This window comes from Orycteropus afer, unplaced genomic scaffold (assembly GCF_000298275.1).
Source record: "Orycteropus afer afer isolate SDZICR_OR568_19922 unplaced genomic scaffold, OryAfe1.0 scaffold00745, whole genome shotgun sequence".
In the NCBI taxonomy this organism is placed as follows: domain Eukaryota; kingdom Metazoa; phylum Chordata; class Mammalia; order Tubulidentata; family Orycteropodidae; genus Orycteropus; species Orycteropus afer.
In genome coordinates, this window is record NW_006922332.1 from 852,611 (window position 1) to 868,818 (window position 16,208).

Consider the following 16,208-nt stretch of genomic DNA (forward strand, 5'->3'; position numbering starts at 1 on the left):
GAATTATCGAACCCAGGAGAGAGGTGGTGGGTGCTTTGGGAGGAACAGGTGGAGCAAGGGCTGGAAGGGGGAGGCAGCATGTCTGGCCTGGCAGGAACAGGCCTTGGGTTACTGCTGGTAATCCTGTCTTCCTCTTGTAGGGTTAGAGGAGGTCAGAACATGTGGCCTCCTTGCTGTTTTTGCACTATCTAACAGTGTTCCCTACCCTCTCCTCCCACCCCTGGTAACCAACAAAGAAAATTTCCTTCCATATATAAATCTTTCCTTGATTTTTACAATAATGGACTAATACAATATTTGTCCTTCTGTGATTGACTTATGTCACTCAGTATAATGTCCTCCAAGTTCATCCACGTTATGCGGTGTTTTGCAGATTCTAGGTTATTTTTTAGGATTGTATAGTATTCCATTGTATGTATGTACCATAGTTTGGTTATCCATTCCTCAATTGATGGACACCTAGGTTGTTTCCATCTCTTTGTTATTGTAAATAGTGCTGTGATGAACATGGTGTGCATATGTCTGCTCTTGTCATAGCTCTCACTTCTTTAGGATATATACCTAATAATGAGATTGCTAGATCAAATGGTATTTCCATTTCCAGCTTTTTAAAGAATCTCTATATTGACTTCCACAGTGGTTGTATCATTTTACAGTCCCACCAGCAGTGTATGAGAGTTCCAATCTCTCCACATCCTCACCAGCATTTCTTATTTTCTGTTTGGTGAACTTTGGTATTAGTGCTGGGGTGAGATGCTACCTCATGGTTGTTTTGATTTACATAAATACTGGTATTTTTTATGTTTTTGAATTTTGTTCCATATTTTTTCCTCCCATTTTATCCAGATCTCCAATTTTGAATCCTTTCTGAGTTGCTGGCATTGGTAACCAGGCACTATCTAGTTCTTCTGGTGTCAAAGTCATGTTGGCTAAGGCTCCCATGGGCCACTGGTCACTTGAACTAATTGTTTCCACCCATATTTTATTTTCTTCACTCTTCTTTGCTCCACATGAAAAAAGACCAATAGTTGCATGTCAGAGAGCCACCTGCAAGTTTTTAAGACCCTGGTGTCTACTCACCAAAGTAGGATGTAGAACAATCTTTTTGTGTACTATGTTGTGTAAACTGAGCTTGATGTCCCCCACAACCATGGTCCTGAGTTCGCAGGCCCAGCGACTCACTCCAAGGTACTTGGCTGTAGCTAAGAAGATATCCTAACTTTGTCCTCTGTTAGCTCTATAATGTGTACGGGCATTTTTTTTTTTTTTTTTTTTTGCATATACAAATGTGTATGAGGGAACACAATCTTGCTAAACCTATGTATACCAAAAACCAAACACACTGCCATCGAGTTGGATCTGACTCACAGCGACCCCTCCTTGGGTTTCTGAGGCAGCATCACTACAGAAGTAGGTCATGGGTATAATCCTGTTCACCTATCCATGCCTGATTTGCTTACCTGTCTACCTATGTATCCACCTGTAGATTACTGATTACTATAACGCAGTATTGTGTATGTAATAGTATTTACCTTTACTATCTGTACCTCTTGTGCACCTCTCTGTGTATTCCTTTTTCTTAGTGATATTGTGTTGCTCACTCGCTTTCGTTATATCACCTTTTCCTTCACCCAAATCAACACGTCTCTTAACTAGTCAGCAAATTTCCCTCCCTTCCCCTCCTATCCCTTGTAACGAACAAAGAAAATTTCCTTCCCTGTGTTAACTTTTCCTTGACTTTCTATAATAGCAGCCTCAGATAATATTTGTCCTTCTGTGATTGACTTACTTCATTCAGAGAATGCCATAAAATTTTATTGTTAGGTATTAAATGATGACTAAGTAAATGGAAAAAAAAAAAAAACACACCATGTTCCTGGATAGAACCACTCAATAAGATGTCAATTATCTCTTAATCTCTAAACTCAATGCTACTTCACAGGTTCTCATGGAAGTTAAGCAAATGTTTGGGAGGTGGGGGAAAGGGCAGACCAAGTCAAAGAAGAGCCAAAACGCACAAACTTGAAGAAGGAAAATCAGATGGGCAAGGCTTGCCTTAATAAGAATGTATTGTAAAGATGTATTATAAAGTAATAGTAATTAAATCAATGTAGTTTTAGCCCAAGGGTAGATATTTTTCCAAAAAGAAGAGAGAGAAAGCTCTAAAACGGATCCCTTCTTAAAGAGATGATTTGCTCCTCCTAAGAGTCTTTTAATATTTGAGAACCAGAGGATATCAGTAATTATCTAGCCAGAACAAAGATATCTACCTTTTCCTATAGCATATTGCATAGATGCTAAAATCTTACAGGGCACATATAAAATGAGGAATAGAAGGAGGGGTGCTGGCCTTTCTATCAGTCTCTTTGATGGCTCAGCTCATCACGTACACAGTGCAAACCACATGTGGCCAAAAGCTGTGAAACTCCACATATCCCAACAGAGCTTCAAAGCTCTATTTTCTGTCTTTTTGAGCTTTGCTATTAGTGCTGGGGTGATATGGTATCTCATGGTTTTTGGATTTGCATTAATACTGGTATTTTTTATGTTTTTGAACAAATTAGACCTGGGAGTACTTCTTTGGTAGTCTTGAAAACATATCAATGATCAACGCCAATCTCCAGCAAAAGTAATACTTGAACAGTATCTTGGAAAACAGAGTAAGAGATGTCAAGTACAAATGTAAGAGAAAGTGTATTTCAGAACAAGGGATGTCAGGATTTTCTTAGAGAGATCATGGTGCTTTCAACAAAGTGCCAAGAATACATAGGCTGGGAGAGGTAGGTCAGAAGGCAGGAAACAGAGTAAGATTTGAGTGGTTGGTTATTTTATTTTATTTTTTTTAGGGTTGGAATCAAGAGAGAATTCAGTGTTAAATGTGTAATATAGTATAACTATAGGACATTCAAAACAGTATTTGGAGTTGAAGAGAGAAGCCTGGGCCACTGTTAACTGATGTTGTTGTTGTTGTTGTTATGTGCCGTCGAGTCGGCCCCGACTCATAGCGACCCCTCCTTGGGTTTCCGAGGCAGTATCACTACGGAAGTAGGATTACCCAACCTTCCTTCCGAGGAGTGGCTGGTGGGTTTGAACCGCCAGCCTTCTGGTTAGCAGTCAGGTGCTTTAGTCACTATGCTACCAGAGCTCCCACTGTTAACTGATACAGGAGTTTACAGGAGTTTAAATCATGGATGTAGATAATCACCCAGAAAGAAAAGAAGGCTACAGATTCCTGAAGAATGCTAACATCAAAGAAGTAGACAGATGGCAAGGCTCCTTAAAGATAACTAATAAGTAACAGTTGCAAATGGACTAGAAGGAAGAAACCTCTCTTCAGTTTCCCAAATTCCTCCTATTCTTTCTGATCCTATTCCCACACAGAATCATTTTTGTGTCCATTAACTGAATTGGAAGTATCTATTAAAAATTCAAGTACTCATGTAAGAGAAATGTCCTAATATACACACAATTACAAGCATCCCACTAGTTTCCAATAACTGTGAAATATATTCAAATAATGGAATATTACACTTAAAAAATTCTACTAGGAGAGTCCTTATGATCTCAGTGTTCATCATATAAGAATGATGCACATACAATGTTGCAAAGGAAAATTACAAATTTTTCAAAGAGTAAATATTGGTCAAGGCATGCATAGAAGTTAGGATGTGGCAGAGCAATGAAGGAGGAGAAAGCTTCAAGGACTGTAAAATAATAGCACTTGAGCTGTGTCTAGATATGAAGAGATAACAAAAAAAAAATCAGTAAAGCTTTCTTAATATTTCTGCAAAAATTACCCTCTTTAAAATCATGTGGCAAAAGCTAAAGGTAAGCTGAAGCATTTTATTTTAAACCAGAAAATAACCAACAAAATCATGCAAGAAAAAAATACTTAAGTTTATTCTTAGTTCATTCTATAAATTAGCATACAGTTAAAATTACGACTCAGATTTTGTTAAATATGAGGAATATATTTTTATAAATTATAGGTACATTTTCAAGATAAAGTACCAATTTTTCCCTCCTCCCATCCCCGTCTTCCACTTACTATGAAATTTTAATCCCTGTTTTATGTGGATTTATATAAATAGCCATTCTAGCACTAATAATTCTCAATAAGGCAGACTGCTTATATTAGCATGGATATTCAATCCAAATAGAAGAAAACCTCTGGGAAAAAAGAACATTCAGCATTACCAGCTACTAGGAAACTCTTCACTGCATGAGTCTTAAAAGATTACTTATAATTTCATATTTCTTACTTGACATCTCATAAACAGTCTATACATAGAAGCATATTGAGAGGTTAAGTTCTCTCAAATGCATTTTATAAGTTAAAGCATTTTTAAACTAATATAATTTCAGAAAAATTTTTCTTAACTTAATCTTCAATTGGTAGCAGTTCCTCACATATTAGCTTTAACTATTCCTGGAACTCTAGTGGGCAAGTGCTTAAGGCATTTGACTGCTAACCAGACGGCTGGCCATTCAAACCCACCAGCGGCTCCACTGAGGACAGACTTACTTCCATAAAGATTAATGCCTCAGAAACCCAACAGGGATTGCTATGAGTCGAAATTCACTCTGATGGCACTGAGTTTTGTTTTTGTTACTCTTGAAATGGACAAATTCCTTTAGAAATATAAATAACTACGTCCTAAGTTCCAAGTCTGGGAGGCAGTACTGAACTGAATCAAAAACATAAGCTTCCAGAGTGTGCCTAACCTGGGTTGGGTTCTGGCTCCATTTACTAGCTGTGTAACCTGGGGCAAGTTATTTAACCTCTCTCTAAGTCTCGGAAGGAAGGTTGGGCAATCCTACTTCCGTAGTGATACTGCCTCGAAAACCCAAGGAGGGGTCGCTATGAGTCGGGGCCCGACTCGACGGCACATAACAACAACAACAACAACAAGTCTCAGTTACTTTAACCGTAAAATAGAGATAATAACAGTATCTATTGCATCATGTTGTTGTGAGGATTAAATGAGATAAGGCAGGCTTAGCACAAAGCCTGGCACTTAATATGTGCTAAATAACCTTTTGTTATGGTTTTTTATAAGCTTAAACTTTGAAGTATCACGTTTTCATGAAGCTCTCTGATGGTAAAATACATGCACCCACGACTTTTCTTACAAGTTGCTCAAAATAAACTAAATTAAAGGTTTCAACTAGTAAAAGCTAAAGGCATGACTTTTCCTTGGATATATGAGGCATTCCTCAACGATGCAATACATTAATTAAGAAAGGGCAATTTTAAAGTTAAAGGAAAACATCTATATTTAAAGTAGACAGACATTTACAGTTAAAAACATCTTGGATTTCACACCTTTTATAAGTGATTTTTAAAAACCTTCTAAGTTTGTTTCTATGCTCCTGTGATGTAGGTTAACCAGTAACCAGTTGCCATCAAGTCAATTCCAACTATTATTCTTTTTCCTTTAAAGTGGAAAATGAAAGAAATTTTGACATGAGGAAATTAAAGGCCTTGAAAGACAATGGCAAAATGAAACATGACTTGAGACAGTGTAATAGCCAACCAATACTATACAGTGCTATCGATCCTAGAAGTACATTTGCCCCAAATAGGAGGTTCAAATTGTCTTCCTAGAATCCTTACTAGATACACTCTTCAGAGGAAGTCATAGTAACCTGTGCTACTCCAAGAAGCTATTCCTCAGAGTTTCATAAAACATCTACTGGCTATCATTTTTAAGACTAAACTCTATAATCTGCTTCTATAAAATCTTGATATACCAATTTTAAGAATCAAAAAGAAGATAACTAAAAATTTGCTAAGAGTTAAAATGATTTTAATGTCTAATTTTAACATAAGATTTTTAAAGGCTATAAACTAACCACAGAGGCAAAAATGTACTTTATTATGACTTTTTATGTATGTTTTATAAATAACAATTTTTATAAAGACAAATCAAAATGGCTTTTGGTTTGTTTACTACTTTTTTTAAACAACTGAATAGAAGTAGATAAAAATGTAGGAACTGATTAGTCAGTGAGGTGACTATATTCTTCATTTTGAACTTTGATTTTTGTGTAAAAATAGCTCATATTATAGAAATTGACTTATTTTTTAAATAAAAATGTAACTTTAGATAAATAACTTTAAAATAACTGAAAATTAAAGTGTACACAGCTCTACATAGAGAAACTTAATTTTCCTAAGATGTCTTCCCTCTGTCCCATCAATGTACTCTAGAGAAGAGTGTTATGTAAAATCTTCTGTAACAACCAAGTAATACTCCACTTAATCTGAATCTTTTTGGTTTCCATGGTAGCAATTCAATTGAGAGGGTTCTTAACATAATAAAATTAAAATCCCTTTTTGTTTTTAGTTTTTAATATATATCAACCATCCACCTCACCAAATGAGCCCCCATTCTTGGACAAATAAGTACTTCTCAACAACTGTTTTCCAATTTAGTATTTATAATTTATAATCACTTCCTACAGTACCAATTTTTAAAAGATGGTTTAGAAAAGGAAGAAAAATGATCACATACCTGCCCATCTAAGTCGAATGCCAAACAAGCTATACCGTGAGTATGAACATCCTTCAGCACTGATATGGTCTGCACAGTGTATGAATCCCAAACACAGATATAAGGTTCTTTCCCAACTTGTCCTGTTGCTACTAATACTCGTTCAGGATGCAAAGCAAGGCTGCAAAATAAATAAATAAGCAAACAACAATCAGGCTTAAAATAATTGCTTACAGAGATTTTACAGTATTTGATAACATTTATACAAATCAAGTGTGAAAATGAGACCTTATTTATCATCCACTTGGATTTAACATAATTTAGATTTAACTTAAATTGACTTTTATACAAAATAGTCTCAACAATGGACTCAAATATATCAAAGATCATGGAAATGGTGCAACAATGGGCTATGTATGCTTCATTCTGTTTTTATAGTAAAAATAACTAAGAAGTCTTGATGCCACAATGGTTCAACACTTGGCTGCTAACCATAGGTCAGCTGTTGGAACACACCAGTCACTGCATCGGAGAAAAGACCTCATGATCTGCTACCATAAAGATTAGAGCCTAGGAAGGCTTATGGGGAAGTAATACTCTGTCATATAGGCTCACTTTGAGTAGGAATCCACTTGACAGCACAAAACAATGTAAAAGTTACTACTTCTAAGTATATCTGACTAACAGTTAAGGACAGATTAATTATATCCTTCATAAATCATATGATATAATGTGTGTAAACTTTTCAAGAAAAGAACACTGACAAAAGATAGACTGAAACACAGCAACAATGTGGTAGCAACTCTGCCACATGATGTTTTCTCATTTGTATTCATTTGTTTCTAAATCTTTTTTCCCATTTTACTCTTCCTTTTTCTGAACAAAAGAAACAAACAAACAAACAAAAAACAAACTCACTGCCATCGAGTCTTTTCCAACTCATAGAGACCCCCATTGGGTTTCTGAGACTATAAATCTTTACAGAAGTATATCACCCCATCTTCCTCCCACCACAGAGCAGCTGGTGGGTTTGAACTGCTGACCTGATAGTGAGCAGTCAAATGCCTTATCCACTAAGCCACCAGAGCTCCTTTTCCTGGATAAAGTTAGAGTAAATCTTTGTTGTTGTTGTTGTGTGCTGTTGAGTTGGCCCCTACTCATAGCGACCCCTCCTTGGGTTTCCGAGGAGGTATCACTACAGAAGTAGATCGCCCAACCTTCCTTCCGAGGAGTGGCTGGTGGGTTTGAAGCACCAGCGTTCTGGTTAGCAGTCAAGCGCCTTAGGCACTATGCTACCAGAGCTCCTAGAGTAAATCTTAGTGTCCAAAAATAGCATTTAGTAGCACTTCTATTATAACATTAATACTTAAATTGCAAATCATTTTTAAGAAAACAAAAAGGTCACTCATAACTTACATAATTTGTGAGTCTTTAAAAACAAGAGGAAGAATTAACAGTTGGTAACAATTTCAACAGGGGCTCTGGTGGTATAGTGGATAAAGCAGTCAGCTACAAACCAAAAAATCAATGGTTTGAATCCACCAGCAGCTCCACAGGATAAAGCAGCAGCAGTCTGCTTCCATAAAGATTTATAGCCTTGGAAACCCTATGGGTCAATTCTACTCCATCTATAAACTAAAACACCCACTGCTGTTCAGTCGATCCTGACTCGTAGCAACCCCCATCGGGTTTTCAAAGCTGTAAATCTTTATGAAAGTAGATTGCCTTATTTTCCTCCTGCAGAGCAGCTGTTGGGTTTGGACCACCAACTTTCTGGTTAGCAGTCAAATGCCTTATGCACTGTGCTATCAGAGCTCCTACTCTATCCAATAGGGATTCTATAAGTTCAAATTGACTCGATGGCTGTTGCTGTTGCTGTTATGTGCTGTCGAGTCGGACCCGACTCATAGCGACCCCTCCTTGGGTTTCCGAGGCAGTATCACTATGGAAGTAGATTACCCTATCTTCCTTCCGAGGAGCGGCTGGTGGGTTTGAACCGCCAGCCTTCTGGTTAGCAGTCAAGTGCCTTAGGCACTATGCTACCAGAGTTCCCAACTCGATGGCAGTGGGCTTGATTTTTGGTAATGATTTTAACATCGTACATAAAAAAGTAAAAGGTCATTACTAAAAAGACAAGACAGGAAAAAAAAATTTTAAAAGACCAAAATGGATATCAGAAGAGACTCCAAAACTTGCTCTCAAATACATTTGTAGCTAACACAAATACAAGAAATGGTAAAGTAAAAGAGCTGAACAGAAGACTGCAAAGGATGTCTTGAGAAAAAGTAAAGTATTACAATGAAATGTGCAAGGACCTAGAGTTAGAAAAATCTAAAAGTAAGAACACAATCAGTTTTTCTCAGGCTGAAAGAACCAAAGAGAAAATTCAAGCTGTGAATTGCAATATTGAAGGAGTCTATGGACAAAAAATTAAATGACACAGAAAGCATCAAAAGAATATGGAAGGAATACACAGTCACTGTACCAAAAAGAATTGGCTAACACTCAACCATTTAAAGAAGTAGCATATGATCAAGAACTGGAGGTACTGAAAGAAAGAGTACAAGCTGAACTGAACATAGTTATAAAAACCAAGGATCCAGGAATTGATGAAATACCAATTGAGATGCCTCAACAAACAGCTGCAATGCTGGAAGTACTTACTTATCTATGTCATGAATTTGGAAGACAGTTACTTCCCCAAACCACTAGAAAAGACCCATACTCATGCCTATTCCAAAGAAGGCAATCAAACATAATGCAGAAATTATCAAATAGTATTATTAATACCACGTTAGCAAAATTTGAAGATAATTTAAAAATGCTGGGAGCCATACATCAACACTGCTCATGTGTAGATCTCAGCCAAAAGCAGAGACTACAGGATATTAACTTGTGTTTTTACCAACAATGTGAAGGCATTTGTGTGGATCATAGTAAATTATGGAGAACAAGGCAAAGAATGGGAATTGCAGAACATTAAATCATGCACATGCAGAATTTGTACATGGATCAAGAGTCAGTCATTTGAACAGAATAAGAGGACATTGCATGGCCTAAAATCAGATAATGTGTGCAGCAGGGTTATATTATTTTACCTTACTTATTCAATCTATATGCTGAGCAAATAATCTGAGAAGCTGGGGTATATGAAGAAGAATGAGGCATAAGGATTGGAGGAAGATTCATTAACAACTGCCATCACCTCAGATGCATGCAAAAGCTAGATGATGAAAAAAGGAAGACTGAAGAAGAATTAATACATTTGAACTGTGGTGTTGGCAAAGAATATTGAATATACCATGGACTGCCAAAGAACAAACACAAATCTGTCCTGTAGGAACTACAACCAGAATGCTCCACAAAAGCAAGGATGGCAAGACTTCATCTCACTTTACACGCATCATCAAAGAGATCTATTGCTAGAGAAGGTCATCATGCTTGCTAAAGTACAGGGTCAGCAGACAAGAGGGAGACCCTCAATGAGATGGTGGACTCAGTGGCTGCAACAATGGGCTCAAACATAGCAACGATTGTGAGGATGGCACAGAATTAGGCAATATTTAGTTCTCTTATACATAAGGTAACTGTAAGTTGGAGCTGACTCAACAGCACCTAACAACAACAATAGTTTCAACAACAAATAGTTTATGTATAACAGAGGGCAGGGAGTGATTATAAATTTCTCTGTGATAAAATTTCCTAGATAGATTTAGATTTTCAGAATTGCCATTGAGAGGAAAAAATCACTTCAGGCATCAGGGTGAAGGATGAACTGAAATGGGAAAGTTAGGAGATAGTGCAGCAGAACCAACTTATTGTATATAAGGTGTAGAGCAAACAAGTAGTCTACAATAACTCCTCTTTTTCTGGCTTGGGCATCTGGATAGTTTAGGGTGGCACTCAACCAGTTATGGAATGCTGAATGAGTGACTAGAAGGAGAAAAAATTAGTGTTGCTGTGGATATAGAGAGTCCAGGTTAAGTTATCCAAGAGAAAATGGAGATATAACACTAATATTCAAGAGACAGCACTGATCAAGTGTATCTAAAAGGCATGAAATAAACTTACTAAATTTGAGAGTACAGAATGAGCAGAGTATCAAGAACAGAATTCTGAGTAAACATTTATAAAAGCAATTAACTTTTACTGGCCATCGTAGGTCACGCTGTTCTAGATCCCTTACACACACTATCTCAATTCCTTATGACATGCCTATGGGATAAATGGCATTACATTCATCTACAAATTAGCAAACTGAGGCCTAAACATAGGTTAAATAATTTTCCTAATATGACATATTTGCTAATAGTTAAGAGAGTAATTAAAATATCATGCAACAAACGAAGAGGATTTACTTAGTTCCAGGTTCTGTACTAAGTGTTTTACATGCATAATATATTAATTCTCATAACAACCCTGGATAGGCACTATTATTACTCTAGTTTACACAGGTGGAAATTAAGTCTTTTCCTTCTCTGCCACCGAGCTGATTCTGACTCAGACTGACTCTACAGGACAGAGCAGAATTGTCCCATAGGATTTTCAAGGCTGTAAATCTTTATGGAAGCAGACAGCTTCATCTTTCTCCCATGGAGCAGTTGGTATGTTTAAACCACTGACCTTTTACTTCAAATGAGCTAACACAATAGATAAGGAATTCAGATCTGTTTGACTTAAAGCAAAAAATTTTTATCACTGTATCAGGCTGCTTCCCTGTACACGAAACCAAGGAATTTTTACTTTCATCTTACAGGTAACAGAAAACCAACAGAGGTTTAAAACTGGAGTAAAAATACAATGAGCTTTGGTTTTAAATCTGCTAACTCTTAACAGGTTCAAGGATTAGCTTAAGTGGCAAGAGATGAATGGCATTAATAGAGACTAATTTAGTGGAAAGTTTGTTGTACAATTTGTAGATTTAAGAGTGGAAGAGAAGATACCTAAAACTTAAAAATAAGCTATCTATCAAAAAGAAATCTTTATGATAGTATTTTTTTTCCTCCTACAGAAACCAGCTATGCTAATTAAGATCTCAGACCAGATGACAAAAATCCATGTAATTCATAATATGGCTGATTTACCCTACTGATGGTAATAATATAGGTAGAGGTCTCAGCAGGAAACACACACACATTCAAAAGGAATGTCTGAAGAGAGTTTAAGACAGTGGCTGATTGCAAGGTGTGGGCAGAACTAACGGAAATCAATAAGGGATAGTGAAGCACCCTAGGTCTAAAAAGGTAAGGTTGGGATCTTTCTGGGAACTGGATCAGAGCTGTGCTCACATGAAAGGGGTTGTTACTTCACAGGACCTGTGGGGTACCCCAGCAAGGAAAACAACTAGAGGAACAAATATCTGAAGCTCTTTTCTCTCACTGACCAAATCCAACTGGAAGCCAGAGGACAGTAGGCCTGGTTGATGTTGTTGATGTTTTCAGTACACAGAGCAGGGGAGAGAAGGGAAGGGAGTGTATTTTAATAAACAACATCCAGCACAATAATGTGAAATCTAACTATACTATATACTATTTCTTGTTAAAATGATACTGAGTTGTTTCTAGTAACATCAGAGGTGTGTATATGTATGTATGTATATATATCCCCAGCAGTAGGAAAAAAGGTAATTCTTTCTTATTTTATTTACTAAGTCTCATCAATAAGAATGATTATCTTGTGATTCCAAAAACAGGAAGCAAGTATTCAGGAGAGGAAGGTCCACAAGTATTCACAGAGAAATGGAGAGAGTGCCAGCTATCCTTAAGTTATATTAAGAAGACTGAGCTTTAACAGCTAGGGAATGAGTAACCAGCCAAGGTATGAGACTGTTTATAAGTGAAAAATTTATAAACTGATAAAGTGTATACTTAGCAGGGAGTGGATTAGTCTGAGACAAGGCAAATTTCCTTGACAGCCATTGTATCAGTGATTCAGATCACAGACTTTGAAACCATACAGACTTGATTTAGAAACCCAACTGTACCACTTAGAAGCTAAATTAAGGCAAGTCAACTAACTTATCTGAGCTTCAATTTCCTCATCTGTAAAATGGGCATAATTATACCTACCCACAGAGGATTCCTGAAAAGATTAAATAAGATAACCCAAGTAAAGTTCTTAGTATCTGGCACAGAGCAAGGGCTCAATATTTAGCTACTGTTTTAAAACTCAGCTTGTTTTAATATTAAGGTTATTAGAAACTGACTACCTATTGCTTGGACTTTATTTAGTCAGTTAATACATGGAAAGAACCTATTATGTGTCCATTATTATACTACACTGTTGTTCAGAGTCAAGTATAGGGCATATAGATTAATTAAACAGGATCCCTGAGTTCATTAAGTCAATCTAATAGCGAAGAGGAGTTCTAGTGGTGCAGTGGTTAAGGCATTCAGCTGCTAATCAAAAGGTTGGTGGTTCAAACCTACCAGTTGCTTCACAGAAGATGAGGCAGTCTATTTCCATAAAGATTTACAGCCTTGGAAATGCTATGGGCCAGCCCTACTCTGTCCTCTAAGGTCACTATCAGTTAGAATTGACTGGATGGCAGTGGGTTTGGTTTGGTTTTGGAAGGAAGTCATTCAGGTTTCTCCTAGTTACTATTTGAATAACAAAGAAAACAAGAATCGGGATTCTAACCTCAGTGAAGAATTGTTTGGTGTTTGCTATCTTAACTGCTCTTTAAATCACCAAATCAATTTGTTGAGCATCTTCATTTTCCCTTAGCCAGGTAAACACCCTTTTACATTTCAAAGTTTTCAAATTAGAAGTGATTCAAGCTTTTCTTCTTCTTAACCAAATGAATCAGTTTTCCATTTCTGGGACTTCACTAGGATTGACCTGATATACATTTAATCGCAAGACCCCACATCAAAATGTTTACATAGTGTGCTTTAGAAATACTGCCTTAGTCAAGCTGTACCCAGAGATAAGGAATTAATGTTTTGCCAGGAATTGGTAAGAAAATATGTGATTTGATAACTCCTTGTAAATTTTTCTCTCTTCTCCTGCACTCTCTCTTTCACGGGAAACTGTTTACCTTTGTTTACTTTGTTGTTAGCTGCCATCCAGTCATCTCCGACTCATAGCGACCCTATGTATAACAGAACAAAATACTGCCCAGTCCTGTGCCAGCCCCACGATCCTCGCTATACCGGAGTCCATCGTTGTAGCCACTGTATCAATCCATCTTGTTGAGGGCCTTCCCCTTTTTCATTGCCCCTCCACTTTACTGAGTATGATATCATTCCACAGGGAATGATCCCCTACAATATAACCAAAGTAGGTGAGACAAAGTCCGGCCATTCTCACTTCCCAGGAGCATTCCAGCTACACTTCTTCCAGACCAGATCTGTTAGTTCTTTTAGCAGTCCATGGTACTTTCAGCATTCTTTGCCAGCACCACAACTCAAAAACATCGACTCTTCTTCAGTCTTCATTATTCATTGTTTAGCTCTTGCATGCATACGAGGCGATTGAAAATACCATGGCTTGGGTTAGGTGCACCTTAGTCTTCAAGGACACATCTTTGCTTTTCAGCACCTGAAAGAGGTCTTTTGCAGTACACATGTCCAATGCTATCCATCATCTGATATCTTGACTGCTGCTTCCATTGATGTTGGTTGTAGAACCAAGTAATATGAAGTCTTTGACAACTTCAATCTTTTCTCCATCTATCATGATGCTGCTTATAGGTCCAGTTGTGAGGATTTTTGTTTTCTTTATATTGAAATGTAATCCATGCTGCAGACTATAGTCTTCAATCTTCATCAGTAAGTGCTTCAAGTCATCCTCACTTTCAGCAAGCAAAGTTGTATTGTCAGCCTATCACAGGTTGTTAACAAGTCCTCCTCCAATCCTGATGCCATGTTCTTCCTCATATAGTTCAGCTTCTCAGATTTGCTCAGCATACAGATTGAGTAAGTATGGTGAAAGTATACAACCCTGACACACTCTCTTCCTGATTTTAAACTACGTGGTATCCCCTTGTTCTGTTTGAACAACAGCCTCCTGGTTTATGTACAGGTTCCTCATGAGTATAATTAAATGTCCTGGAATCCCCATTCTTCTCAATGTTATCCATAATTTGTTATGATCTACACAATAGACTGTTTTTGCATAGTCAACAAAACACAAGTAAATATCTTTCTGGTATTTTTCACTTTCAGCCAAGATCCATCAAACATCAGCTATGATACCCCTCATTCCACATTCTCTTCTGAATCCAGCTTGCAATTCTGGAAGTTCTCTGCCTATACTGCTGCAAGCATTTATGAATTATCTTCAGCAAGATTTTATTTCTGTGAAATATTAATGATGTTGTTTGATAATTTCCACAGTCTGTGGAATCACCTTTCTTTGGAAAGGGTACAAATATGGATCTCTTCCAGTCAGTTGACCAGGTAGCTGTCTTCCAAATCTGTTGGCATAGCCAAATGAGTGCCTCCAGTGTGGCATCCGTTTCTTGAAACATCTCAATGGGTATTCTGTCAATTCCTGGAGCCTTGGTTTTGTTTTTTGCCATTTCCTTCAGTGCAGCTTCCACTTCTTCCTTCAATACTATTGGCTCTTGATCATATGCCACCTCCTGAAATGGATGAAGATCACCCAGTTCTTTTTGGTATAGTGACTCTGGGTATTCCTTCCATTTTCTTTTGATGTTTCCTGCATCATTCAATATTTTGCCTATAGAATCTTTCAATATTGCAACTCAAGGCTTAAGTTTTTTCTTCGTTTCTTTCAGCTTGAGAAATGCCAAGTGTGCTCTTCCCTTTTGGCTTTCTAACTCCATGTCTTTGCATATTTCGTTGTAATAATTGACTTTATCTTCTCGAGTTGCTCTTTGGAATCTTCTGTATAGCTCTTTTATCTTGTAATTTCTTCCATTTGCTTTAGCTACTCTTCATTCAAGGGCAAGTTTCAGGGTCTCTTCTGACATCCTGAAGAAGAAAAGACATTTTGGTCTTTTCTTCCTTTCCCGTCTTTTTAATGACCTTTTGCTTCCTTCAACTTGACATGCATATGAGCAATTGATGGTCTGTTCCACAACCAGTTGTTTTGATTGAAGATATTGAGCTTTTCCATCACCTCTTGCCACAGACGTAGTCAATCTGATTCCTGTGTACTCCGTCTGGCGAAGTCCATGTGTATAGCCACTGTTTGTGTTGTTGAAAAAAGGTATTTGCAGTGAATAAGTTGTTGCTCTTGCAATATTCTACCATGCAATCTGCAGCATTATGTCTATCACCAAGGCCATATTTTCCAACTACCAGTTATTCGTCTTTGTTTCCAACTTTTGCATTCCAGTCACCGATGATAACTAACACATCTTGATTGCATGTTCAGTCAATTTCAGACTGCAGAAGTTGGTAAAAATCTTTAATTTCCTCATCTTTGGCTTTGGTAGTTGATGTATAAATTTGAATAATAGTAGTGTTAACTGGCCTTCCTTGTAGCCACATGGATATTATCCTATCACTGACAGCGTTGTACTTCAGGACAGATCTAGAAACAGTCTTTGTGATGATGAATGCCACGCCCTTCCTTTTCAATTTGTCATTTCCAACTGCAAAAACAACAAGGAGGCCACATGTTCTGACCTCCTCTAATTCCACAAAGGGAAGACAGGGTTACCAGCAGTAACCCAAGGCCTATTACTGCAAGGCCAGACATGCTGCCTCCCTCCAGCCCTTTTACCAACCGTTCCTCCCA

At 37.4% G+C, this 16,208-nt stretch overlaps 1 protein-coding gene across 1 annotated transcript in view; it reads right to left on the bottom strand.

Annotated features, from left to right (window-relative positions):
- The window catches only part of EML5 (EMAP like 5), a 197,868-nt gene that overhangs the window by 177,198 nt on the left and 4,462 nt on the right, over positions 1-16,208 (bottom strand). Inside the window, exon 2 of the mRNA XM_007957415.1 lies at positions 6,519-6,678. Within this exon, the coding sequence (XP_007955606.1) occupies positions 6,519-6,678 (160 nt within the window). The remainder of the gene's footprint in view (positions 1-6,518; positions 6,679-16,208) is intronic.